This window comes from Entelurus aequoreus, linkage group LG08, assembly GCF_033978785.1.
Source record: "Entelurus aequoreus isolate RoL-2023_Sb linkage group LG08, RoL_Eaeq_v1.1, whole genome shotgun sequence".
NCBI classification, from domain to species: Eukaryota; Metazoa; Chordata; class Actinopteri; order Syngnathiformes; family Syngnathidae; genus Entelurus; species Entelurus aequoreus.
In genome coordinates this window covers 32840915-32868197 of record NC_084738.1, presented here as the reverse complement: position 1 = coordinate 32868197, position 27283 = coordinate 32840915, and the positions used below count along the sequence as shown (strand labels likewise).

The following is a 27283-nucleotide window of genomic DNA, read 5'->3' as shown; positions in this document are numbered from 1 at the left end:
AAGCACTCCTACAGACATCAGATATGGGACGGTTTCGTAAGTATGAATTGTTTTAGTTGTATTGTAAAACTTACAAACGTTGCTAGGAGTGAAGAATGAATAATCCTTTTGAGCAGAACCGCTATTGACTAATAGTAGACAAAAATGGCATATACTTCCGGTTCAAAGAAACAGAAAGCACATGTTGAACCCGCAACAACTGCAGTGAGCGAACTTGTCCAAAAGATGGCACCATAGCACAAACAATAACACACCTTTTCAGTGTCTCTGTCTGTGTTGAAAACTATTTGTTAAATACAAAACGATATGGCCGTTAGCGAAGAAAAATCCATAAATTAGCCGCACCGTTTTATAAGCCGCAGGGTTCAAAGCAAAGGAAAAAAGTAGCTGCTTATAGTTCGAAAGATGCAGTAATGATTTTGTCAGGGAAATAAATACATTTAATTTTAGTTGAATGGGCGACAATATAACAACAAAATACAGGGCTACTGATACCGATATTTTTGACTTGAAATGTTTTGATCATTTAATAATTTTGTGGAATTGTCTTTGGTTAACTGATTATCCATCCATCCATTTTCTACCGCTTATTCCCTTCGGGGTCGCGGGGGGCGCTGGAGCCTATCTCAGCTACAATCGGGCGGAAGGCGGGGTACACCCTGGACAAGTCGCCACCTCATCGCAGGGCCAACACAGATAGACAGACAACATTCACACTCACATTCACACACTAGGGCCAATTTAGTGTTGCCAATCAACCTATCCCCAGGTGCAGGTCTTTGGAGGTGGGAGGAAGCCGGAGTACCCGGAGGGAACCCACGCAGTCTTATGATTATGAGAACACAATAACCCTATTTTATGCAAAAATAATACAATAATCTAAAACATTGTAATAGTATATAACTTAAAAAATAATTCCCTTATTACGTAGGCTACTACTACACACAATTGTTTGAGAAAAAGTCTCGATAAACAAAATCAAATAAAAAAAAGCAACAACGTGACAAAAATATTGATATTAAAAATGTATACATGAGGTAATGATGGTATGCTTTGGTCTGCCTGTCCTCAGGATAAGATCGGTTGGCGAAAACAAAGTACACATCTGCTGGTTTTCTCCACTGAGTCCGCTTTCCACTACGAGGCCGACGGCGCCAACGTGCTTTCGGGCATCCTGCCACGCAACGATGAGTTATGCCACCTGGATGGCGAAGGCAGATACACAGAGGATATCACGCAAGATTACCCCTCCATACCCACCTTGGTCCGTCTGCTCGGCAAAAATAACATCATTCCCGTATTCGCCGTCACCAACTACTCCTTTACGTACTACAAGGTTGGTGGTTATTTTGGCGACCAATGCGGTATGTAACAAAGCATAGTGTTTTGTAGGAAATAATCTATTGTGTGCACTTCTTTGTTAAGAAACTTCAAGAGTACTTCCCCATTGCTGAGGTGGGCCTGCTGCAGGAGGACTCATCCAACATCCTTCAAGTCATGGAGATTGCCTTTAATGTAAACAAAACATTTTTTGGAATGTCTCAAGTCAATCTGCTGTGAACTTAACAAGTCACTGCTTGTGTATTATTTTAGAATATCCGTTCCAGGATGAGCATTCGTGCAGAAGACAGGCCCAAAGCCTTTGAGGCTCAGTTCTTGTCCACCAGTGGAAAGGTTGCGGAAAAAGGAGACTTCGATTTCAAGCCTGGTGCAGTAGTAAGTGACTGAGCGAGCAACCTAACAGCCATTATTAATACCATACACATACAATATAGCAGTGCTATTCAACTGGCGGGCCAGGGGCCAAATTTGGCCCGAGAATGATACCATACCAGTTCAGTTTAAAACTTGGGAGACAAACATTTTGGAGCAAATTCCTGAAAACACTAGAGTGCTCCTGTTGTATGGAGAAACTCAGACCACTGAAAACATGTTGACAGAATCTTGCATTGACATTTTAACCTTGCTAACAAACAGAACACTGGGGTCCAAACTTGTGATTTACATAACTGAGGCGTTCCTCAACGCGCCCCTTTAAGTTCTCTGCTTTTTTGGCAGTTACACTTTTTTTTTCTCAGTCATTTATGTTTATTCTGTTACAACATAATCTACTATAATATGTTTTTAAAAAAATAGTTAAAATCAAGTTGCAGACTCAACGTCAAACTCATCTCAATTGTGTACAGCACATTATTAGCAATAATCGTTTAACTTGTCGACTAATTGTAGAAATTATCGCTGACTAGTGGACTATTAAAATAATTAATAGTTGCAGCTCTACCTACAGCTGATATAACCCACATTCAGTATCTCATCAAGTTTGATAAAGTGTCAAAAAGTTAAATTAGGTGAACGACTTATTGGCGCTTTAATAAGCAAATGAACTACAAAAACTTCCTAAGCTTTTAATTGATCTTTTAGTCTGAATATAACTTATGAAATCAAATAACTTTTGCACTGTGTTCTCATTTATGGACTACTGTATATTATGTAAAATATAATGCTTTATAATATGGATAATATACGACTACTTTTTAATATTATTTTAAAATATAATACACTGGAATAACATAAATGTGTAACAAGAATTATCATATTTTATATATATATATATATATGTATATATATATATATATACTGTATATATATATATATATATATACTGTATATATATATATATATATATATATATATACTGTATATTTGTATATATATATATATATATATATATATATATATATATATATATATATATATATATATATATATACTGTATATATGCACTTATATGTATATATATATATATATACTATATATATATATATATATATATATATATATACTATATATATATATATATATATATATATATATATATATATATATATATATATATATATATATATATATATATATAGTATATATATATATATATATATATATATATATACACACACACAATAAGAGCAAGGTTATCAAAACGAAGACCCAGAATGGATTGTATCATTTTTTGTTGAGTTACTTTGAATGTCAAAATAAAAGTCTGTAACCTATTATTGTGATCATCAAGGTGGAAGGCAAATACCGTAAAAGCAATTTTGATAAATGTCTTGTTGTACAGTACTACCAAAACTTTGTGATGGAGCTCTTAACTCAAAATGCTTGTATCTGAAATCAACGTGTCCTATTGAAATGAATTAAAATCCATTTAAATGGTGCTTTCTGCCCCAACTTGCTCCAAAACAGTACCATTTCAACATGTTATATGCCTTTTAGAAGAAAAATGAATATTTTTAGATAAGAAATATTGTATAAAAACAATATAACACAATGTATTATAAACAACTACAGTAGTTTTATGAAGTAATGTAATAATAATGTGCAGCATTTACCTTGGACAGTGGACTTTTACAGTATCTCCTTCCAACGGCTTCTCAGTCAAACACACTATCAGCATATTTTTTCCACTGTTTAGATCAGGGGTCTCAAACTCAATTTACCTGGAGGCTGCTGGAGAGGCTAGGGTGCATCAGGCATTCCACAAGAAAAGCTTTGTTAAATAAATTCCAATCTTCTTTTTTTTAACACAAAATAAGACGAAAAGTAAATCAATTATAATAATAAATGACAAAAATATCATCATATAGAAGTACATGTAGTGTTCATGGTGTGAAGGAATGCAAGTACAATGCAAATAGTGGGATGCAAATAAAAAATAATGAACTAAAATGTTTGCCTGCAACTTAAAGCATAACAATTAGCCGAGTGACAGCTCTTATCTCAAAACACTCTTAATTTGAGGTCTCACTGTATTTAATACATGTCTATTGTATTTTTATCATTAGTTTATTTAAATCTCCACACTATATTTTGTTGATTTATGTTTTCTAGGGCAAATTCAAAATGCTCCTCAAAGCCCAGCGACTGATCGACGACTCTCCAGTCTGCAACATGGATCGCGACGAAAAAGAGGGCATCATGAGAGTCAAACCTACAACCTTCAACTCTGCCGTGAATGTTAAAGCTAGTGTGCTGTGTCCAACATGTGACTGTGAGAAGGTAAAAGAAAATAATAGATATTTCTATGGTTCAGAAAGTGAAACTTCATCCCAATGTATCTGGTTTCTTTGTCCTCTAGTCTGCCATCCCCAAGGCACCCAGATGCCATGGCAACGGTAACCTTGTGTGTGGGAAGTGTCAGTGCTTTGACGGCTGGTGAGATTCACTTTTAAGTGCTTACGAATGGTAAAGATTTTTACGGGAACTGCAATAATTTCTAAATTATTTTTGTTTTGTTCTTTACGACAGGCTGAGTACATTCTGTAACTGCTCAGCAAGTGCTTCAGCTCTTGACACCAATCAGTGTATCGGTCCAGATTCGACGGAACCTTGTTCCGGCCGTGGGGATTGCCTGGAGTGTGGAACCTGCGTGTGTTACAACCCTGACCAGTTTGAAGGGCCCTACTGCCAGTATGACAGAACCCAGTGTCAGAGATTTGGTGGCTTTCTCTGCAATGGTACGTCTTTCTTTGCCTAGACTTAATTGAAATCATAATTGTTATGATCTTCTAGATGTTTTTAAGACATAGGGCCTGATTTACTAAAGGCTTGAGTGTATTAAACACAGGATTAGTACATGTGCCTCACAATATGAAGGTCCTGAGTAGTCCTGAGTTCAATCCCGGGCTCGGGATCTTTCTGTGTGGAGTTTGCATGTTCTCCCCGTGACTGCGTGGGTTCCCTCCGGGTACTCCGGCTTCCTCCCACCTCCAAAGACATGCACTTGGGGATAGTTTGATTGGCAACACTAAATTGGCCCTAATGTGTGAATGTGAGTGTGAATGTTGTCTGTCTATCTGTGTTGGCCCTGTGATGAGGTGGCGACTTGTCCAGGGTGTACCCCGCCTTCCGCCCAAATGCAGCTGAGATAGGCTCCAGCACCGCCGCGACCCCAAAAGGGACAAGCGGTAGTAAATGGATGGATGGATGGATGTATTAAACATGTGCAAACTTGATAGCACACGCAAAGTTGATCTACAAACGTGTGCAAAAGGGATTGTTCTGTGAGTAGAATAAGGCGTACAATTTTGCGTCTCTGTCTTAATGCAGAATATATGCTGACATTCAAAACGGCCACAATACTGGGAGGAGAAAATGCAAATATATTATACAGCACACGCAATGGGATTTATCAAATCTCATCACCGTTTTGGGAGCACTATTTTGAAACGTTTGAAAAGGACGCGCAAACTGACAGTTCCACACACGGCTGTGAGAGAGGAGCTCTCGTGCTGAAATGACACACGAACAGAGAATCCTCCGTCCTACGTGTACGATTCATCATATTTGGACGTCATGAATAAAAAATGTTAGACACATGGTCTATTTAGCAACATGCTTTCATAATTTCATAACTGCTAAATGACTTAAGGGGCTGACTAAAACAATCATAATTGATGTGTTTTGGTATTTAATGTTTTTTAATGACATTTATTTTTTCACATAGAATGTATATTACTGACATATATCCTATATGATAAAAGTTTCCTGAAATATGCTTTTTTAGCACAGTATTGTAGTCTCCCTCCCATGCACCTTCAGTGGTTAAAAAAAACGAAGTCAATGTAGATGCACTGCAGGATTGCTTCTAAAATGCCCATAAAAAGTGGTAAATGTCTCTTGTTTGTTTGAAAACATAGCAAAACGCCACAGGTAGGAGCATAATAACATGAATTTGCAGTAAATAAGAGTGTCTCCGTGGTGATGCCTCGTATTGTACATGAAAAAGCTTAATTTCAATAAGGCGGTTTTACCTTTACAATTGCGCACACACAGTCTTGGTCGATCATACGCAACACACCCACTAATAGTACACGCTAGTTTATAGATTGCACACGCTGTTTAGCATGAGGTATTTGGGTCTTATTACATCAGGCCCATAGTTGCTAGTTTTTTGCCTAATAACAGCAGAACCAGCCAACAGGTGCACCGTGTTATTGGCATTACTAAAAAAGCCACGCTGAAATTAAAATACATGCTTTTTTCGACATAAAATTTGAGACTTCAAAATAAAAGCATGGGAGTATCAATGTGGATTCTATACCCAATCAATGTTCTTTAGATTGTTAGTGACCTGTGGAAAGATTTGCGCCAGGGCCGACCTGCCCTGTACGCCGAACACCAGCTGTGTGTAGGGTTTCACGATCCGTGGGGGTTTTGCATGAGTAAGCGCATGTATATAATATAATATACATGATTAATTCTGATCATTTTTATGATTAATCACATTAATTAACACTGTATTTGTAACTGCCCTAATTTATTTTGGTTTTGATGATGTCAAAATTTTTATTTTGCACTGGAAGTTTTTATTATTGAAGACTTGAATTTGTTTTAGTACAAAACATGCATCAAATTAAATTCAAGTTTGATTGAAAACTTTAACAATTGTTTCACGTAAATAAGACAGTGTGAAAAGGTTTTGTAATGGAGATCGGGGTGCTTCAAATAAAATTCTGCTCAATGCCCAAATTTAACCTGATTAGCGCATTTATAATAGCCTTATTGTCATTTTAGTAAAGACATACAATAAAAATACTGCAGCAGCTCTGTTTGATACGATATAAAATGGTGCAATGTCTGCAGAATGACAATGTGGCAGCACAAATCATCTTTTTATTGGCGTCCACTCTACAAAACAGCGCTGTATATTTTACAGCAAGACACACTCCACACTTCAAACTCTTCCACTCTGACATTATAGCAAGCAGAGTGGTGCATAAAGAGAGTATAGCCAGCTTGGTTTCAGGCGATCTCCTCAATGATCGGTCAAAAGGTGCTCACGTGACCACAGGGCACCATGACTGCTACAACTTTAAGCTGATACTATGTGTCTGCGGCGCTTCCTCGATAGTTTTTCAACATGTAAAAATGCGAGAATTGTGGCAAGCTTTTACATCGCCTTCCCAACAACCATGATAGCCACATGGGCCCACATGGGCCAGGTAAACACAGCACACGTCTGTGTATTGTTCATTACAGAACACACAGAAGCAAATACAAATAATAACAGAAGAAATTAACAAATTAAAAAGATGGTTTGACAAAAACAGACTATCCTTGAATCTCAGTAAAACTAAAATGATGCTATTCGGTAACAGCAGAAGAAAAAGTCAAACACAAATACGAATACACGGGAGGAGACATTGAAAGAATAAAAGAAACCACATTTTGCGTGAAATAATAGATGATAGTGGATCAATAAAGTGTGTCTAAGTCTAAGAGCCCAGGCAAAGCACAGTGATTACAAACATTACATTGGAATTAAGCCACCACAGTTGACATACTTTACATAAAAGCATACTTGCCAACCTTGAGACCTCCGATTCCGGGGGGTGGGGTGGGGCATGGCGGGGGCGGGGTGGTGGTGTGGTTGGGGGCGGGGGGCGTGGTTGGGGGCGTGGTTAAGAGGGGAGGAGTATATTTACAGCTAGAATTCACCAACTCGAGTATTTCATATACATATATATATATATATATATATATATATATATATATATATATATATATATATATATATATATATATATATATATATATATATATATATATATATATATATATATATATATGTATGTATGTATGTATGTATGTATGAAATACTTGACTTTCAGTGAATTCTAGCTATATATATATATATATATATATATATATATATATTTATTTTATTATACATATAAATAAAATAAATACTTGAATTTCAGTGTCCCGGAGGCTATCCAGTAGATGGCAGTATTGTCCTGTTTAAGAGTGTCACAACATTGCTGTTTACGGCAGACGAACTGCTTTACGGTAGACGAAAACGTGACTGCTGTTGTTGTGTGTTGTTACCGCGATGGGAGGACGTTAATGAAACTGCCTAACAATAAACCCACATAAGAAACCAAGAACTCGCCCTCGATCATTCTACAGTTATAACGTGATTGGGCAGGCACGCTGTTTATATCGTGGGAAAGCGGACGTGAAAACAGACTGTCGCCGCTGTCCCCACTCAGGGGAGCTGGAGGGGGGCATGGCCTCCAGCTCCGGCTGAATTCCGGGAGTTTATCGGGAGAAAATTTATTCCGGGAGGTTATCAGGAGAGGCACTGAATTCCGGGAGTCTCCCGGTAAAACCGGAGAGTTGGCAAGTATGCATAAAAGTCAACATTTCTCTGTGATTGTTGGACCAAAGCTCATCAAGATTTTGGCAAAAAGAGGGTAGTAAGTTATTATTATGGTCATTCTGTGTATATTGTTTAAGTTTTTGCTCCGTCGGGTGCTGTTGGTCGCTGCATGAATGTAGCAGCACAGTACATCAAATACGGACGCAAAATTATACTTTGACGAAATAAAAGCATGTTTTATTGTAAGTTTATGAGCTGGAGTATGTTTAGAACTATATATAGACATATTATTTTGGTTGATTTCATCAGCAAAGCTAAAGTCAGAACGACTGCAATTGTATGGTTGTACAGCCGCACACGTCATTGGTAGCAATAATGGCGCGTCTTGTTTTGTTGGCTATATTCTCTTTCTACACCACTCAGATAGCAAGCAAACATCACCTGAATTGCTGCTCAGAAACCACAAGCAATACTCCCATCGCTACAATATCCTATGAAAACAAAAGAAAAAAAGATTAATTTTCACCCATTCTTATGTTTATGTCCACAGTTACAAGTAAATGTGCAAGCAACGGTTAGTTTTGAGTTTTGTTTTTGTCGACAACAGACTATGTCGACGTCAGCCAGTCTGAGATGACCTTAAACTTTGCAAGAACATTTTCTGGACCACACATCACAGTTTTAATGATTCCTTCTCCAATTCAATCAGACCGGGGTTCCTGCATTATGGGGCGCTGTGTATGTTCTGATGGCTGGGAGGGAAACGCCTGTGAATGTCCCAGGAGCAACCAGACTTGCCTGGACAGTAAGGGGGTCAGTATAGAAAAAGTATTTCTTTTTTTTCTTCTTTTTTTTAATGTCTATTTCAGGGGTGTCCAAAGTGCGGCCTGCAGCTAATTTTTTAATGGCCCGCGGCACATTCTAAAAATAGTACTTAAAAAAACTAAAAAAGTGGAATAAAAGAGCAAATAGGTTAAATGTAACGGGAAAAAGTTACAATGTTACAATTCTAGATAATCTTGCTTATCTCACCATATGAAATATAACTTACTTCACTAATTATTATTTATTTATTTTTAATGTTATGTTAATGAACAGGAATTGAACAAAAGTTTTAGCAACTGCTATGTAAAGGAAAAGGGGTAGGGTTAAATAAGCTCTGCTTCTTCCTACTCCTTTTTCGGACATGTTGATTAGAGAATCTGGAAATTGTGATGTATCATGTTGTATGCATGCATCTTCGAAATAAACTCAAACTCAACTCAACTCAATGTTCACTCTAATACCACAAAGTTTTTTTTCTTTCTTTCTTTTTCTTTTGGGATTGCTCAAAAAATGATAAATCAATGTTGTTATGAATTATTGACCTATTCAAGGCTCCAAATGATTCACATCAAATATTCCACTTTGAAATATATTTAGAGGAAAATATTGCATATCTTGTATATTTGCCGTATAAAAACTAACCAACAACAAAACCTATGAAAAATAATAAAAACTCGTAATCGACGGATAGAGTTGAAGTTTCTCTACTGACTTAAGTGACTTAACACTTTTATGAGTGGGGACCTTTTGGGTCCCTAAGAATGTAATAAATTTGCTTAAAAACTGTCATTGCTGACGAAAAAATAATGTACTAAAATCAATGTCGTTATGAATCAAATATTCCACTTTGAAATATTTATGGGGGGAAAATATTGCGTATTTTGTGTTTTTGCCATGAAAAAAAAATTTTTTTGACAAAAGAGCAAACATTTTTATTTTTTTTACTTTATATCGACAGAAATAGACCTGAAGTTGATCAATACATTTACTGTAAGCGTTGAATAAAAAAATATGTAACGATATTAATATATGATTTTTAAAATTTGTTATAACTGAAACACTTTTGTGTCCCCAAGACCAAACTTGAGGGGCACCATAAAGGTTAAAAACAATCAATACATTGTTTTGGTTTTGATCATGAAAAATATCAAAATGACCCCCGCATGCTTTAATTTTTCAGGGTGCGGTCCTCAGTGGAAAAAGTGTGGACACCCCTGGTCTATTTGATTTCATGCATTGTTTCACCTTCCATTACATCTTACTGTTGTTACTTATTTCAGGGCGTGTGCAATGGACGCGGTAAATGTTTATGTGGCCGCTGCCAATGTATAACTTCTGGTCTTGAAATGACTTCCACGTGTGAGCCAAATTTCCAGGTGTGTAAATCCATCCATCCATCCATTTTCTACCGCTTGTCCCTTTCGGGGTCGCGGGGGGTGCTGGAGCCTATCATAACTGCATGTGAAAGAAGTCAATATGGCTTTATTCTTTTCAGTGTAACTGTGTGTATCTAGTAAGACAGACTATTGTGCCTTTTTTGTTCACTTATCGTCATTGAACATAAATTAACAGAAAAATCTCTCAGGATGTTCAATGTATATTATTAATAACATTTGTGACAGCATAATCATCCTAAAGATAATAAAATAACAAGTGACTAATCATGTGTTTGTGTGTGTGTTGTACCCTGCAGGCCCAGCTAGGAGTGTGTGAGGCCACACGAACTTGTGTCCAGTGTCAAGCTTGGAAGACAGGAGAGAAGAAGGACAAAGAGGAGTGTGACAAGTGTCCTTTCAGAGTCGTCATGGTAGATGAACTGAAAGAAGGTGCTAGAAATTTAAATACATTTATAGTTCTTTTTTTTTTTTAAAGTATGCAATGCCATCATAAACCCAGCGATATGTGTGTTTTTTCAGGGGAACGGGTGCTCGAAAAGTGTAGTTTCCGCGACGAGGATGACGACTGCACGTACCACTACACTGTTGAAAACCCCAAAATTCCGACAGATAAAGACTTGGAGGTCCAGGTTCTCAAGAAGAAAGGTGATCTCAATATTCTTTGTGCTCTCACAACAGCGACTTCAGTTGTTATTTTTATTTATTTATTGAAGCTTTTTTTGTTAATTGTGAAATGTACGATGCTTGTTGCTTTTTTTAAAAGCCATTTCCAGTGGTGGGGAAAAAATCACTGAATTCCTGCATATGACAAATCAGTAGGCTTTATTGTGTTACTGCATTTTTAAAAGTGAAAAATGTTTGTACAAAAATGGACACTCCCTAGGTCTGCAACAAGTGATCGGTTAATTTGTTTGGAAAAAAGTTTAATTTGATATTCTGATGTTTTGATTAATCACTAGAGTGTAACTAATAAAAAGTGATCAAACTCAGACCGCTTAGGAACTTAAATACGTAGTTTCCGCATGGCCGCTGCAATAGAACACACATGAGAGTGGTGGTCCCTTAAACTGTGCGTTTTTTTAATAAAACATTTTTTAACCTTTGTTTAACCAGGAAAACATCCCATTGAGATTAAAAACCTCTTTTTCAAGGAAGTCCTGGCCAAGACGCAGCAAAGTTACACATAAAATGACATTCACATTACACATAAAAATGACAGGATGGGCATCAAGTAAAACAGTTACAGATAACTGAGGCTGCTCTCAGTTTAGACGTATTTATTTATGTGTGCGTTTTTAATGCACACTTGTTAAAAGTGTCATTTCAATGTTGATGTGCATTTATTGGAAAAAAAAGAATGATGGTGATGGCAAGCTGAAAAATTGTTGTTTATTTCGAATAATCTCCCTAAATTTACGCATTGACGTTATGATATCTCTTTTGTGTTTTATCAAGTTACTCGATTAATCAAACAAACTAATCCAGGGGTGTTCAAAGTTTAGTCCGCTGCACATTCTAAAAATACTTTATTATTATTAATCTATATCTATTGTTTTTAAAAGTAGATTTAAAATGTGCATATATTTTTGCAGCTAGCTTGGGGTCCCTTATTTAGCAGCAGGCCTCTCTGTAGGCTTTGAAAACACTGTTGTAGCAATGCTGGAATTTCAGGTGGCGTATAACATTCCCGGCATGTTTGCAGAACATTTAGTGCAAATAGGGCGCAAAATATTTTCCTCTGAAACAGTGAAGAAGTCCCAAACGATCAATAGCATTTTTGTTTACAGTGAGCTTAAGGGGAAGTTTACAACAGGAGTAGTATAAAAGGAGCGCTTGTTTTGTTCACTCTAACCCACCTACAACACAAAATCTATATTGTATTGGCTTTGAAAATTAAATAAATCCAAACGGAAAAAAATGTTGCACAGGACATTATAGTAATTGTATGTAGGAGTCAATGTACATTTTGCATTACCTTCCTCACTAACAATATAAAAATAACAATATTAAAAAATATAAGGGAATAAGCGGTAGAACATGAATAGATGGATGGATTTTTGCACTGATAATATTAGTCAACCTTTTGAAGCGCTTTAGTTCTAGGTGTTTCTGAACCCATTGTTGGGCCACGAGCGCCCCTTACACCACCTAGAGGGCTGCTAAAAAATAGCTGTTTCTCAGCTGTGGTCCATATGGGCCGTGGAGGTAGTCAGTTGTAATACACTTTTACACCACTTGTGGCAGTAATGACAATATCAAACAAACAGAAGTCTGGAGCTAAAGTCATAGTGAAGTTTCTTACGCGCAAAAATTATATCGAAAGTGGTGAAGCTGTATTTTTATTTGCACTTACATTTTATTGACAGTTTAGTTAGGAAACATGTAAATTATTATTATTTATCATTAATTTAGTTAGAATGTATTCATTTTAGCGCTGCATAATTATGTCTGGAAAAAAGGCCATCAGTTTTCATGAGTTCCTTGTTTTGCATTTTATTTCATTACTATTTATTTTGTAATCAGCCTGACCTAAGCCTTAATAATAATCTTTGTGATGAAAGCATGCTTTCGTATCACTTGATAAGGTTTATCCTGTTAATGTAAGTGTTAGATATAATTATTGAATACGTGAAAAATCAAATTCAGTGTTAATATTTGAGTGGGCCCTGAGGTAAAAAAAAAAGTTACGAATTCCTGCTTTAAATTAACAAACAAGAGCTTCCCGAAAGAAATGGGTATTTTTATTACCTACTCAAGACACTCGAGACACCAAAAAACTACAGTGTAATTATTAATAGATTCAGCTGATATAAAGTGAGCTTTACTTCATAAAAAACAGCTTTTTTAGCATTATGCACTGATAATAAAATCTAATTATAGATGCCAATTTTTTTTAAGCCTCAGTATGTGTGTAATTGTTGTGTTACTGACCTTTCTACTTTGTCTTTAGATTGTCCCGCTGCCAGCCTCCTTTGGCTGCTCCCTCTCCTCCTGTTCCTTTTGTTACTGCTGGCACTTTTGCTGCTCTGCTGCTGGAAATATTGCGCCTGCTGTAAAAGCTGCTGCCAGGTATGGAAAAGCTTAAAGGCTGTGATAGATGAATCGATCACGGGTTATTTTAGACCCCTTCGTTACTCCTAAATCTTTAAAGCGCACCCTCAGTGTTCAAACAAGTTTGCCTTATATGGTAGCCGATGAATAAATGTCATACTAAAATCACTTGAGACAGGTTTTTTTTCATATATTTAAAAAAAATATGATGCAAGTGGGGATCACTGAGTAGCTGAATTCTACGACAATGATTGTGTTTGTAAGTTGTACTAACAATTATTTCATATTGTCTCTCCAAAGAACTGTCTTGCCCTGCTACCATGCTGTAATAAAGGTATGTTGCAAAGGAATGACTTCAAACATTTCCCCATTTGGCTCAGTGAGGTTATCAATGATACATCTCGGTCTCCTCCCCAGGTCGTATGGTCGGATTCAAGGAGGATGAGTATCTTCGCCGCCAATCGCTACTCACTTCTGACGAACTGGAAACGCCCATGGTGAGGACGGGCCCTCTCAAAGGCACTGATGTGGTTCGCTGGAAGGTTACCGATAATGTCCACCGAAGTCCCAACCACCCTCAGGTTCTCGTCAAGCCCAACCCCAAAGAAATTAGTAAGTGCCTATATGTTTTAAAAGCAAATCTTAAAGGTGTCGTATTGGGATTTTTTTTCCTATTTTTAAACACTTGAATTTAGTCTACATAACATGTAATGATGGTTCTTTGGTCCAACATTTGCATTGATTTTGTGGTGAAAACCTATCTTTCAGCCCCTTTTTGGCTGCCTTCAAAAACGGTTCGTTTTGAGAGGCGAAGTTGTTAGATACAAATGAAGCGCACTTTACCACGCCCCCTCAGGCTGCTTTTTTTGTTTTGCAAAGACCATATGAGATATAAACACCGGTGATCGCCACCAGCCATCTAGTTTTTACTTGACTTTCACCACAACACAAAATCCCAGATGATATAGCGAGACCAGCAGCTCACTGCTTTTGTTGTCGGCTCAAGGAGGAGACGATGCGAGCGCAGGAGGAGGAAAGCCTGGCTGCCATACTGGTACGATACCTTGGTTAAAGTTAACCTCTACCGAATCTTAATCTTTACAATGCTAAATCTTGGACGTATACATGTGTATATTGACAATAAAAAGGCTTTTCTATTCTATATCTGTCAGGACTTGGTCAAAAATAGGACTCAGATGCAGAGAGGAGAACAATCCGACAGGCTTTTATTTTGAAATGTTTCCTTTTCACCTCCTGAGTCAGGGCAATACAACAACGGCTATAAACTTTAACAACTGGGTGAAAAGGTTTCACAAAAAGTGAACAAACCGCAACTCACTCCGAAAGGAAGAAACAAAAATATAAATCTCTAACTTTACTAGCGAGGAATATAACTATGAAATTCAAACAACAAAAGATGCTCCAAAAGGAGGGAAAAAGAATGGGCTATAAAGCTTCTACTCTGTTTCTGGTCTAGAGAAATAATTAACAGAAGGTCACTCAAAAATGAGGAAAAGAAGAGACTGTAAAAGTAAACTGAACTCACCACTTCGACTTGAAAACTTTGCAAACAAAAATTCACTCTGCTTAAGAGGAGAAAAGGAAAACTCAAAATACCAACTTGGAAATTCAGGATCTGGATAACTCAGAACAAAACAAAACAATGCTTTGGCATGAAGCTGGAGATGCACGAGACAATGAGAAATTCTGGCACAGAACAAAGGGAGGTGTGGGCTTATAAGACCCATGGGGGTTATGGGGAACAGGTGGAAACAATCAGGGATCAGGGATGACGTCAGACTGATGACAAGAGGAAGGGCAAGTGGCCTGAAACGAGAGGAGAGTTACTTTTCTAACTAAAACATGAAATTCACTAGACAAAAAAAACCCAGACAAGAAATCCCTCACCGCGATGTGACAATATCATGTTAATACTTTTACTGCACTACTGCATTAACCACTTATAAACTAATTATGTATTTATCTATTTATTTGAATTAGGACAATGCATATTCATCAACATAGAGCAAAAATGTAAATATGCCGGAGTTAGCACAATAGCTAATTTTCATCCGTTGTCCTAAGGCAGGTTAATACAGTAAACATTCAACAAGTCATGATACAAAAGAATACATAAATCACAAGACATTACATATTACAAGCATACCATAAGCATAGACCATGGACAAAAAAAAAACAAGTGAATAATCTAATTGTGCATGCATGTCTGATTAGTTTTCAACCACTGTTTCAGTGCAGTTTTAAATGTTAAATAGGTGTCACAGTTTCTGACATGGGCTGGCAGCCTGTTCCATGAATGTATGCCTCTGATAGACTCCACCATTTGGCCATATTTAGTCCTGCGCCTTTGTACGTTGCAGTCCCCTCTGGTAACTGCTCTGGTGTTTACTTGACTGCTATTTTTTTAATTAATAAAATCTATCAAGGGAAGGGGAGCAAGTTTATTTAGATAGAGGCTCAAGCCTCAAACTATGCAGTTAGCTATGCTACGAGCTACATTGGTAGCGTAATAACGGAGTATATTACTAACTGGTCCTTTGCCAAACATAATATCAATCAATCAATCAATGTTTATTTATATAGCCCTAAATCACAAGTGTCTCAAAGGGCTGTACAAGCCACAACGACATCCTCGGTACAGAGCCCACATACGGGCAAGGTACTAATCCAATTAAAAGTAGTTTTTAAGAAAATCATTCTTTATTTTTCCGGAGGAAGGTGACGCTATTGTCTTACAGTAAAAGGATAATATACCTACACAACAAATCATTTGAGTATCATTCACACATTTTTAACGTACTGTTTCATTGTCTCCTCCATTGCCATGAATAGTAGTCACTGAGCCCAAAAAAGTAGGTTTTTTTTGGAAAATCCATCTTTTTGTAAAGGTTTGTGGATGAAGCAGGTTTCTTCTTTGCACACACTCGAAGTGACTTTTTTTTACAGTTGTAGGCACATTGCCACAAATCATTAGATTAAAGGTAAGGCACTTTTTACTTCAGATAAGGCTGAAAGTTTGTTTATTGACTTGTGCTGGTAAACAACAGAGCGTTTTCCTTCATTTGGTTTCATCTTGGACATGATGTTGTGGTTGCATAAATGAAAAAGGGCTGACTCAAACATGGATGTTTGGGTAAATTTCTACCATCTGTGGGTAATCTGCTGATGTCACAGGTCAGAAAACGTCACAAGTCATAAAAAAATTCTAAATGGACTGTTTAGAGGAAGTTAGTAGGAAGGCAAGATTGTTTTAGAAATATCTCTGCAATGCCTCCACGGTTGGATTTCAAATTTTCGGGACTTATGCACATCCCTAATGCACATAAGCAGGTACTAATAGGTAACAATAGTGTATTTTTGCATAATAGGGCTCTTTTAATGGAATAATAGATAATCTGCACCTTTTGGGGAATTTTACCCATCATCCACTATCCTTATGTGAGACAACAACACTATGTATTTCTCTTGTCTGTGCGTTCTAAATTGTGGAAAAACTAAAACTACTAATAGTGCAGGTAAGGGTGATTGACCAAGTCTGCCTATAAACTCCTCTGAAAAACCTGCAACGTGTTATATACAGTATGCTGTAAGTATGTATATAATGTGGTAACAGGCACATCAGAAATATATGATAACATGTAATATTTACAGTATTTTAGTCATTTTAAACCTTACCGTAACTTATTTGATTTCACAGAGTGTATAGCAACAAACACTACTTCTGTCAACAACAACATATTGAGCACTTTCTGTGTTTGCTGCCAAACTTTGATGAGCGGCAACAACAACTACTTTGGAACAAATGACGATGCAAAACCTTCTCTTTTTGAGGCCTCAATATCCAGCTATAGTGAAACACTAAGTCATTGACGTAGCGTTAGCATTTAGCAGTAGCATTCACATTTTAACCGATTTGGTAACAATTGGGTACCTAGGAATCGATACTTGTGCTTTTTAATTGTAAAATGTAAAAATTAGCTAATAATGATAATTGTCCGTTCCAGTAGTTTTATATTTTTTTCATATTACATTTGAGTCTCATTTGCAGTGCAGTTACACTTCCAAAACATTAGATGGCAGTAGGCGATCTATGGTATGTTGTCTAAATAGGAAGTGGCTTTTTCCATTAAGCTTAATGTGTTATGTTGCGTCCTACAAAGTGTTTATACTGTAAGTATTGTGCTTGTTACACACCAGCTATTTGATTGTAACATTCACCTTGGTTGTAGTTTTCATTGCCAAATTTGGAGGTGTTGAAATCCCCATGTAAAATTGCTAATGCTAATAGTAGCCTGTTAATGGCAAATCCAATGTAAATTTGCATCAAGCTAGCACATTTTTGGAGGAGTGGAGCCTTACTGTACGTTGAGTGTTTCTACCATCATACTTGCTTTGTTGGTGTTGAAAATTGCAACATTACTGAGAGGGAGTTTGGCTGACTCCGCCCTGAGTGCTGCTTGAGGGATTGTTTCCTTGAGCCGGTGTTTAGTCTGCAACCGGAGATGACAAGTCTGCAACCGGACGTATCGTGACGTGCAACAAAGGCATCGAAATATGGCACCATTTGATTTTACGTTAAATGATACCAGGGAGTACCGACGGAATTCAGTCGGTGCCTATAAAAGTACTAAGTTCAGTACCCATCCCTTGCTGTAGGTTTAATCGACAACGTCCACTCAGGGAATGAATTATCATTTTGCTTTGTGTTTGGGGTGATGTCTTTGGGTCTAAGTTAAAGCTGGTGTCCACGGATTTAGTAGGTTCGAAATTGTAGTTGTAAAAGTGTGCATTTGTAATGTTACCCAAATTATCTGCATGTGTATGCCTGTGTAAAGTTGTGGCTATAGCCACAACTTTGTTCTATACAGGTGCAAGGCAAAATTTATAATTTTGCATGAACTTTTCCAAACTAGCTTAACTCTCACCAGTGGCCGGTAGTGCCGCAGTGCTACTATGCCAGAAAAGTAGTTCCTCGCTGTTAGCTCTTACAGTAACAATGTCACGATAGCTTAGTTAATATGCAGGTCACGGCATGTACGTTTGTACATTGAGCGTTGGTGGCGGTTTTCGGATATTTTTAAAGAGGGTTTTATAGGCGGAATAGATTACTTCCTGTTACCTGCATTGTTAGCCGCCTCGTGCGAGCAGTTTTTTGTACTATTTAGAACACACAGAAAGAAGAAAGACATTTGTGTTCTTGTATCACATAAGGATTGTGATTGAATGGCAACATCCCAAAAAATAGTGCAATCCCCTTCAAGGACGGTTTGAGGACGGCATGGCGCAGTTGGGAGAGTGGCCATGCCAGCAACCTGAGGGTTCCTGGTTCGATTACCTGGCTTCTACCAACCTAGTCACGTCCGCTGTGTCCTTGAGCAAGACACTTCACCCTTGCTCCTGATGGGTCGTAATTAGCGCCTTGCATAGCAGCTCCCGCCATCAGTGTGTGAATGTGTGTGTGAATGGGTGAATGTGGAAATAGTGTCAAAGCGCTTTGAGTATCAATCAATGTCAATCAATCAATGTTTATTTATATAGCCCTAAATCACAAGTGTCTCAAAGGGCTGTACAAGCCACAACGACATCCTCGGTACAGAGCCCACATACGGGCAAGGAAAAACTCACCCCAGTGGGACGTCGGTGAGTGACTATGAGAAACCTTGGAGAGGACCGCATATGTGGGTAACTCCCCCCCTCTAGGGGAGACCGAAAGCAACGGATGTCGAGTGGGTCTGACATAACATTGTGAAAGTCCAGTCCACAGTGGATCCAACACATCAGCGGGAGTCCAGTCCACAGCGGGGCCAACAGGAAACCATCCCGAGCGGAGACGGGTCAGCAGCGCAGAGATGTCCCCAACCGATGCACAGGCTAGTGGTCCACCCGGGGTCCCGGCTCTGGACAGCCAGCACTTCATCCATGGCCACCGGACCTATGCAACTCCCCCTCGCAAGGGACAGGGGAGAAGAGGAGAGAAGAAAAGAAACGGCAGATCAACTGGTCTAAAAAAAGGGGGGGTCTATTTAAAGGCTAGATTATACAAATGAGTTTTAAGATGGGACTTAAATGCTTCTACTGAGGTAGCATCTCTAACTGTTACCGGGAGGGCATTCCAGAGTACTGGAGCCCGAATAGAAAACGCTCTATAGCCCGCAGACTTTTTTTTGGCTCTGGGAATCACTAATAAGCCGGAGTTCTTTGAACGCAGATTTCTTGTCGGGACATATGGTACAATACAATCGGCGAGATAGGCTGGAGCTAAACCGGGTAATATTTTATACGTAAGTAGTAAAACCTTAAAGTCGCATCTTAAGTGCACAGGAAGCCAGTGCAAGTGAGCCAGTATAGGCGTAATATGATCAAACTTTCTTGTTTTTGTCAAAAGTCTAGCAGCCGCATTTTGTACCAACTGTAATCTTTTAATGCTAGACATAGGGAGGCCCGAAAATAAAACGTTACAGTAATCGAGACGAGACGTAACGAACGCATGAATAATGATCTCAGCGTCGCTAGTGGACAAGATGGAACGAATTTTAGCGATATTACGGAGATGAAAGAAGGCCGTTTTAGTAACACTCTTAATGTGTGACTCAAACGAGAGAGTTGGGTCGAAGATAATACCCAGATTCTTTACCGAGTCTCCTTGTTTAATTGTTTGGTTGTCAAATGTTAAGGTGGTATTATTAAATAGATGTTGGTGTCTAGCAGGACCGATAATCAGTACCTTAAAGGTATAAAAGCGCTATGCAAGTATAACCCATTTACCATTTAAAAGTCAAATCAAGAGATTCTAATCATGCTTTTCTCCGTCACAGTTCAGCATCCAGTCTCCCTGCGGCTTAACAGGAGGTTTTCGGAAAACTTGTCTCGTCCTGACTCCAGAGATGCTGAACAACTTCGTAAAGAAGTAGTAGACAACGTGAGATCGCATATTTTTTTCCCCATTCTGTCATATGACAGTCTCACTGAGGTCTACGTTTGGTTTTAATTCAGCTTAATGAGGTCTACAAGCAAATTCCTGGGGCCCAGAAAATCCAGAAGACCTCATTTAGGTAAGAGGCATTACTGCTAAGCACATGCACATTCATGAAGCCATGTGTCTATAACAAACCACCTGTATATACTTTCATTACAGAACACTGAGAAATGCTGGGAAAAGGTAATGTTCGTTTTAATACAGATCCTTATGAAGTGGCATGAGAAACTGTACATGTGATGCTTTGTATATATGACATTTTTGTGGTCTGGACCACTAACTCAAACTCATGACCCGCCGGTGTCCAACAGGCAAGACTACACCATCATGGACACCATCCTGTCTGCTCCTCGCAGCAGCTACCCTGATATTGTCAGGCTCACTGAAAAAAATGTCCAGTCTGGACGCTTCCAGGACCTCAAAGTGTTGCCTGGCTACTACACAGTAGCCACAGACAGAGGTTTGTATTTAGATTTCTTTAACATACTTTATTTATAGCCACATTATGATTGTAGCCTACAGTAACAGCACCTACTTTAATAATAATTGTGTAATTTGGTAAAACAGCCTGCGTGCTTTGGATCAATTACAAAACATTATAATGCAGACAGGGTGTTTTTTGTTTTGTTGTCCATATTGGTGTGTGGTGTTGATATTGTAACATTTATAAATTGTAATATTGTTTACACAGTCAGGGAATAAGTGGACAGAAAGGATTAGGGCCAATAGTAGTTTTACGTTGTCAATGATTTGTGTTTGTGGTTACTTTGTCTTCACAGAGGCTGCAGGAGCTATCGAGTTCCAAGAAGGTGTGGAGTCAGTGGATGTTTATGTGCCACTCTTTGTGAAGGAGGAGGACGATGACAAGAAGCAGCTGCTGGTTGAGGCGACGGACGTACCACTGGGCATTGCCAAAATTGGGAAACGCTTGGTGAACATCACCATCATCAAAGAGCGTGGTGAGAAAGCAGCTGAAACCAGACAAGTGACACATTAAAAAATAGTGATGTGCGGATCGATACTGAAATATCGATACCGCTAAATCTTTATGCTTCAATATTGATCCTCATATCAAGATATCGATACTTTGGAAAGAAAATCAGTGGTATCGTACATCACTAATAAAAATAATAGAAAGCGTGTCGTTAAATTATACAGTGTATTGATTGTAAGGCTGCAGCTATTGAATATTTTAGTAATTAAGTAATTTTTTGATTAGTCTGTCTGATCAATCGAGTAATCGGATAAAACACCTTTTTATAACCTCAATACGTATTTTGAAATAAACAATTTTTATTGCCCAACCCTTTATTTTTTTCCCCTTCATTAACATGAAATTTCATTTTTAATGAGTGCATTAATCAAAACAATTTAAAGAATAATCAATTGTAGGGCAGCAGCTATTGATTTTTTTTAGTAATCAAGTAATCTATTGATTAGTTTTTCCTATTGATCGAGTAATCAGATAAAATACCTTTTATAGCCTCAATGCGTCGTTGGAAATAAACAAAGACTTTTCTGCTTGGCAAAACCTTCATTATTGTTTCTAACAAACGTACACCAGCATCGTTGAAATTGCATGTTTAACATGTGTGCACTGCATTCTTAAAAACTTGTAAAGAATAATACAAATATCCGCTATTCGCAGCCACACATCACGGTCCACACACACACACACACACACACACACACACACACACACACACACACACACACACACACACACACACACACACACACACACACACACACACACACACACACACACACACACACACACACATACACACAAAACAGACTATGTCTTTGACTTAAAGTTCCAGGCACTCTGTGAGGTCTGGATTTTATCTATTTTTATTAGTTTCGCTCATTAACGATTAATTGAAGCATCAGAATATAAATCAAAATGTATTTTCTAATCAAATGAATTGATTGTTGCAGCCGTAATTGATTGCACTAACTGATTTATTTTATGTCCTCTCCAAAGCCACCAGTGTGTTCTCCTTCCTCCAGCCGGCATATACCTACAGCAGACAAGATGGTATGGCCAACATCCCTATTAGTAGGGAGATCATAGAGGACGGACGCACGCAAGTCTCCTACCGTAGTCGAGATAACACAGCTAAGGATAAAAAGGTGACTCCTCTTTGCTAATTTCGGCTTTGTCCCTCCTCCTAACACTTATTTTGGTTTCAAATATTCGAACAATGCACGCAGATACCACTTGACAAAAACATAAAACTCCTGTATGTATTTCAGGACTATGTGTCTGTGGATGGAGACCTCACCTATGGTCCTGGTGAGACCCAGAAGATAGTTCCTGTTCGTCTGCTGGAGCTGGGCGAGAAAGATGCCCTTTTGGATGACAAACAGACTAAACAGTTCATCATGGACCTCAGTAACCCACGTCAGGGAGCCAAGCTTGGACGCTATCCCAGAACTACTGTCACAATCGCCGACCTACCAAGTAAGAAAAAGGAGCCTTGTATTTTTTTTATTGTACTTCTTAATTTAAAGGCCTTCTGAAATGAATTTTTTTTATTTAAACGGGGATAGCAGATCCATTCTATGTGTCATACTTGATCATTTCGCGATATTGCCATATTTTTGCTGAAAGGATTTAGTAGAGAACATCGACGATAAAGTTCGCAACTTTTGCTCGCTGATAAAAAAAGCCTTGCCTGTACCGGAAGTAGCGTGACGTCGCAGGTTGAAGGGCTTCTCACATTTCCCCATTGTTTACACCAGCAGCAAGAGCGATTCGGACCGAGAAAGCGACAATTACCCTATTAATTTGAGCGAGGATGAAAGATTTGTGGATGAGGTACGTGAGAGTGAAGGACTAGAGTGCAGTGCAGGACGTATCTTTTTTCGCTCTGACCGTAACTTAGGTAAAAGGGCTCATTGGATTCCACACTTCTCCTTTTTCTATTGTGGATCACGGATTTGTATTTTAAACCACCTCGGATACTATATCCTCTTGAAAATGAGAGTCGAGAACGCGAAATGGGCATTCACAGTGACTTTTATCTCCACGACAATACATCGGTGAAGCACTTTAGCTACGGAGCTAACGTGATAGCATCGTGCTTAAATGCAGATAGAAACAAAAGAAATAAGCCCCTGACTGGAAGGATAGACAGCAGATCAACAATACTACTATCAGGAGACGCCGAACCAAACAGTGGACCTGTAACTACACGGTTAATGCTGTGCCGCCTGTCGAAGCCTAGCAATGCTGTTGCTAACGACTCCATTGAAGCTAACTTAGCTATGGGACCTCGTCAGAGCTATGATAAAAACATTAGCGCTCCACCTACGCCAGCCCTCATCTGCTCATCAACACCCGTGCTCACCTGCGTTCCAGCGATCGATGGCGCGACGAAGGACTTCACCCGATCATCGATGCGGTCGGCGGCTAGCGTCGGATAGTGCGTCTGCCATCCTCAAAGTCCTCCTGGTTGTGTAGCTGCAGCCAGCCGCTAATACACCGTTCCCACCTACAGCTTTCTTCTTCGCAGTCTCCATTGTTCATTAAACAAATTGCAAAAGATTCACCAACACAGATGTCCAGAATACTGTGGAATTTTGCAATGAAAACAGAGCTGTTTGTATTGTGATACAATGTGTCCGAATACTCCCGTTTCAACAATTGACGTCACGAGCAAACGTCATCATACATAGACTTTTTCAACCGGAAGTTCCCCAGGAAATTTCAAATTGCACTTTATTAGTTAACCCGGCCGTATTGGCATGTGTTGCAATGTTAAGATTTCATCATTGATATATAAACTATCAGACTGCGTAGTCTGTAGTAGTGGGTTTCAGTAGGCCTTTAAATGCTATTTGTGTTCAAATTTGTATTTGTATTTTTTTTTATACATATAATTTATTGCTTTATCTAATTATCTATATTTTAATTTCACAATTGTATTTAAATATTCTTATCTAAATGTATTTGTTTTACATTTTCATATACACATATTTTATCATTTCATCTAATTACTTATATTTATTATTATTTATATAATTTTGATTTACATTTAAATGGTATTGTTTTAATTTTTGTAATTTTTTTTCTTATGCATATATTGTTTTTACTTTACTCACTTTCCTATCCTTATTGTTATGGTTACTGAGGGGAAGATGACGGCAACTGACACCAGAGGGCGGTAATGATCAACAATTTATTATATATATATATATATACATATATATATATATATATATATATATATATATATATATATATATATATATATATATATATATATATATATATATATATATATATATATATATATATATATATATATATATATATATATATTTATAAAACAATAATAATATCAACTAAGGAAATGGAGTGTGAACTAGATCCAAGAGTGTGTATGGTGTAAGACTATGTGTAGTATTTAACTGGAGGGTTTTACCGCAAAATGTTGGTGAGAGCGAAAGAACACGGAAGTCCATGGGGCAGGCAGATGATCCGGGGTGGGAGAGAGGCGTCAGAATCCATGGGCGAGCGAGGAGTCGAGGGACGAAGGAGGCAGTCAGAGTCCAGAGGGAGATCCAGGGAAAAGTGAGACGCACAGCTCACTTTCCAGGCAACGGAGGGTACTGCGGGGACACGGGAGAAAATAAGGGACAAATCAAGCCACGAAGAGTTAACAAGAATAGAGCATGAAGTTTGTCGCTTACGGTACACCATTTGAGAACTAAGTTCCCGCAAGGATCCCTGGGTCCACTGGTCCTTTAAGCAGCTTGCCCTCATCAATTCCCGGTGTGTAGATTGGCAATCGTCTGCAGGCTTGTAGCTGCGTGGGTGTGCTGCTCTCAGCGCGAGCAGGGGGGTGTCCAAGCGCACTGTCAGCGGAGAGAGAGCGCATTTGGGCTTGGCCCGCAGTGCGCTCGTCATGAGGCACAGATGAGGACGCTTTGGAATGCGCCCTGGCCGTGACAGTATCCCCCCCTATGGACAGCTTCCTGATGTCCAAGAAGTCGAACCCCCCAAAAAAACAAGAACAAAAGTCAAGGGAGGGCGGAGGGGTGAACTGGTGGTGGGTCGCCGGCCCAAGTGTCCCCGAATCCACCGGGGACGAGTCTGGTGGCTGCGGCGAGTAGACCAAGGTGGACGACCAAGAAACGGTCGACTTCTTGACCGTCGGGAAGGCGGACGCGAGTGGCGCCGTCGTGCGTCCCGCTGGAAACGAAGAGGAGCGCGGTGCCGTGGTACGGCCCACCGGACACGAAGAAGAGGGCACATTTTCGTCTGAGGCGAAGAGGAACAGGAAGACGCCGTTGTTGAAGCAGCGGACATCGGCGGCGTGGAAGCAGCGGACATCCGCGGCTTGGAAGCAGCGGCCATCCGCGGCGTAGAAACAACGGACGTCATCGGCGTGGAAGCAGCGGACGTCATTGGCGTGGAAGCAGCGGACGTCATCGGCGTTGAAGCGGCAGACATCATTGGAGCCGGAGACAAGGAAGGCAGCTGAGGAGCTGGCCGAGGTGCTGAAGCCAGTGCTGCTGGCCGAGGGGCAGAGGTTGGCGCTGCTGCCCGAGGGGCAAACGTCGGCGCTGCTGGCCGAGGGGCAAAGGTCGGCGCTGCTGGCTGAGGGGCAAAGGTCGGCGCTGCTGGCGGAGGGGTAAAGGTCGGCGCTGCTGGCCGAGGGGTAGAGGTCGGGGCCAGCCTGGGAGCTGATGGAGACGCGGGGGCCAGCCTGGGAGCTGGTGGAGATGTGGGGGCTATCCCGGGGACTAGTGCTAGCTCGGAGGCTAGTCTGGGGACTGGTGCTATCTCGGAGGCTAGCTTGGGAACTGATGCTAGCTCAGAGGCTAGCTTGGGAACTGGTGCTAGCTCGGAGGCTAGCCTGGGGGATGGTGCTAGCTCGGAGGCTAGCTTGGGAAGTGGTGCTTGCTCGGAGGCTATCTTGGAAACTGGTGCTAGCTCGAAGGCTAGCCAGGGGGCTGGTGCTAGCTCGGAGGCTAGCCAGGTGACTGGTGGCTGCGGCTGGGAAAAGCGGAAGACCACCACACCAGCACAGCCACCAGTACTATCCCCCCCTGCGAAAGCGGATGCCAGACGCTTCTTGCTGGCTGAGGAACAGTCACTAAGGGTGGGAGGAGGGTGTCCAGGCGACGGGTAAATTCCTCCATCCCCATATTGGAGTTAAACAGTCTCTTGAAGGAGTGTTGAGGAGGGCTAGAAAAATTGTCCAGGGTGGAGGTAAAAGAAAAAGACATTCTGAGAGGGGCAAAAAAAGAGGAGGAAAAAAACAAAAAAAAATGTTACTGGGGCGGAGCTAAAGTCACTGGGGGCGAGGCTAAGGAAAACTGCCGTCAGGTCCTTATATATAATTTGGCGGAAACTTACTGTTATGGTTACTGAGGGGAAGATGACGGCAACTGACACCAGAGGGCAGTAATGATCAACAATTTATTATATATATATATACAGGTATATACCATACATATAATAATAAAACAATAATAATATCAACTAAGGAAATGGAGTGTGAACTAGATCCAAGAGTGTGTATGGTGTAAGACTATGTGTAGTATTTAACTGGAGGGTTTTACCGCAAAATGTTGGTGAGAGCGAAAGAACACGGAAGTCCATGGGACAGGCAGATGATCCGGGGCGAGAGAGAGGCATCAGAATCCAGGGGCGCGCGAGGAGTCGAGGAACGAAGGAGGCAGTCAGAGTCCAGAGGGAGATCCAGGGAAAAGTGAGACGCACAGTTCACTTTCCAGGCGACGGAGGGTACTGCGGGGACACGGGAGAAGACAAGGGACAAATCAAGCCACGGAGAGGAAACAAGAATAGAGCATAAAGCTTGTCTCTTACGG

The 27283-nt window shown here is 39.6% G+C and overlaps 1 protein-coding gene across 7 annotated transcripts in view; it reads left to right on the top strand.

Moving 5' to 3' along the window:
- itgb4 (integrin, beta 4) overlaps nt 1–27283 on the top strand; it is a 76409-nt gene that overhangs the window by 29134 nt on the left and 19992 nt on the right. For all 7 annotated transcript variants that reach the window (XM_062056297.1, XM_062056296.1, XM_062056298.1 and 4 more), the window contains exons 8-27: nt 1073–1336; nt 1426–1515; nt 1594–1716; nt 3892–4059; nt 4139–4215; nt 4309–4517; nt 8874–8977; nt 10270–10365; nt 10683–10815; nt 10906–11031; nt 13337–13455; nt 13738–13771; nt 13855–14049; nt 20274–20377; nt 20452–20510; nt 20594–20617; nt 20746–20894; nt 21214–21393; nt 22422–22570; nt 22694–22901. In XM_062056297.1, the coding sequence (XP_061912281.1) occupies nt 1073–1336; nt 1426–1515; nt 1594–1716; nt 3892–4059; nt 4139–4215; nt 4309–4517; nt 8874–8977; nt 10270–10365; nt 10683–10815; nt 10906–11031; nt 13337–13455; nt 13738–13771; nt 13855–14049; nt 20274–20377; nt 20452–20510; nt 20594–20617; nt 20746–20894; nt 21214–21393; nt 22422–22570; nt 22694–22901 (2611 nt within the window). The remainder of the gene's footprint in view (nt 1–1072; nt 1337–1425; nt 1516–1593; nt 1717–3891; nt 4060–4138; nt 4216–4308; nt 4518–8873; nt 8978–10269; nt 10366–10682; nt 10816–10905; nt 11032–13336; nt 13456–13737; nt 13772–13854; nt 14050–20273; nt 20378–20451; nt 20511–20593; nt 20618–20745; nt 20895–21213; nt 21394–22421; nt 22571–22693; nt 22902–27283) is intronic.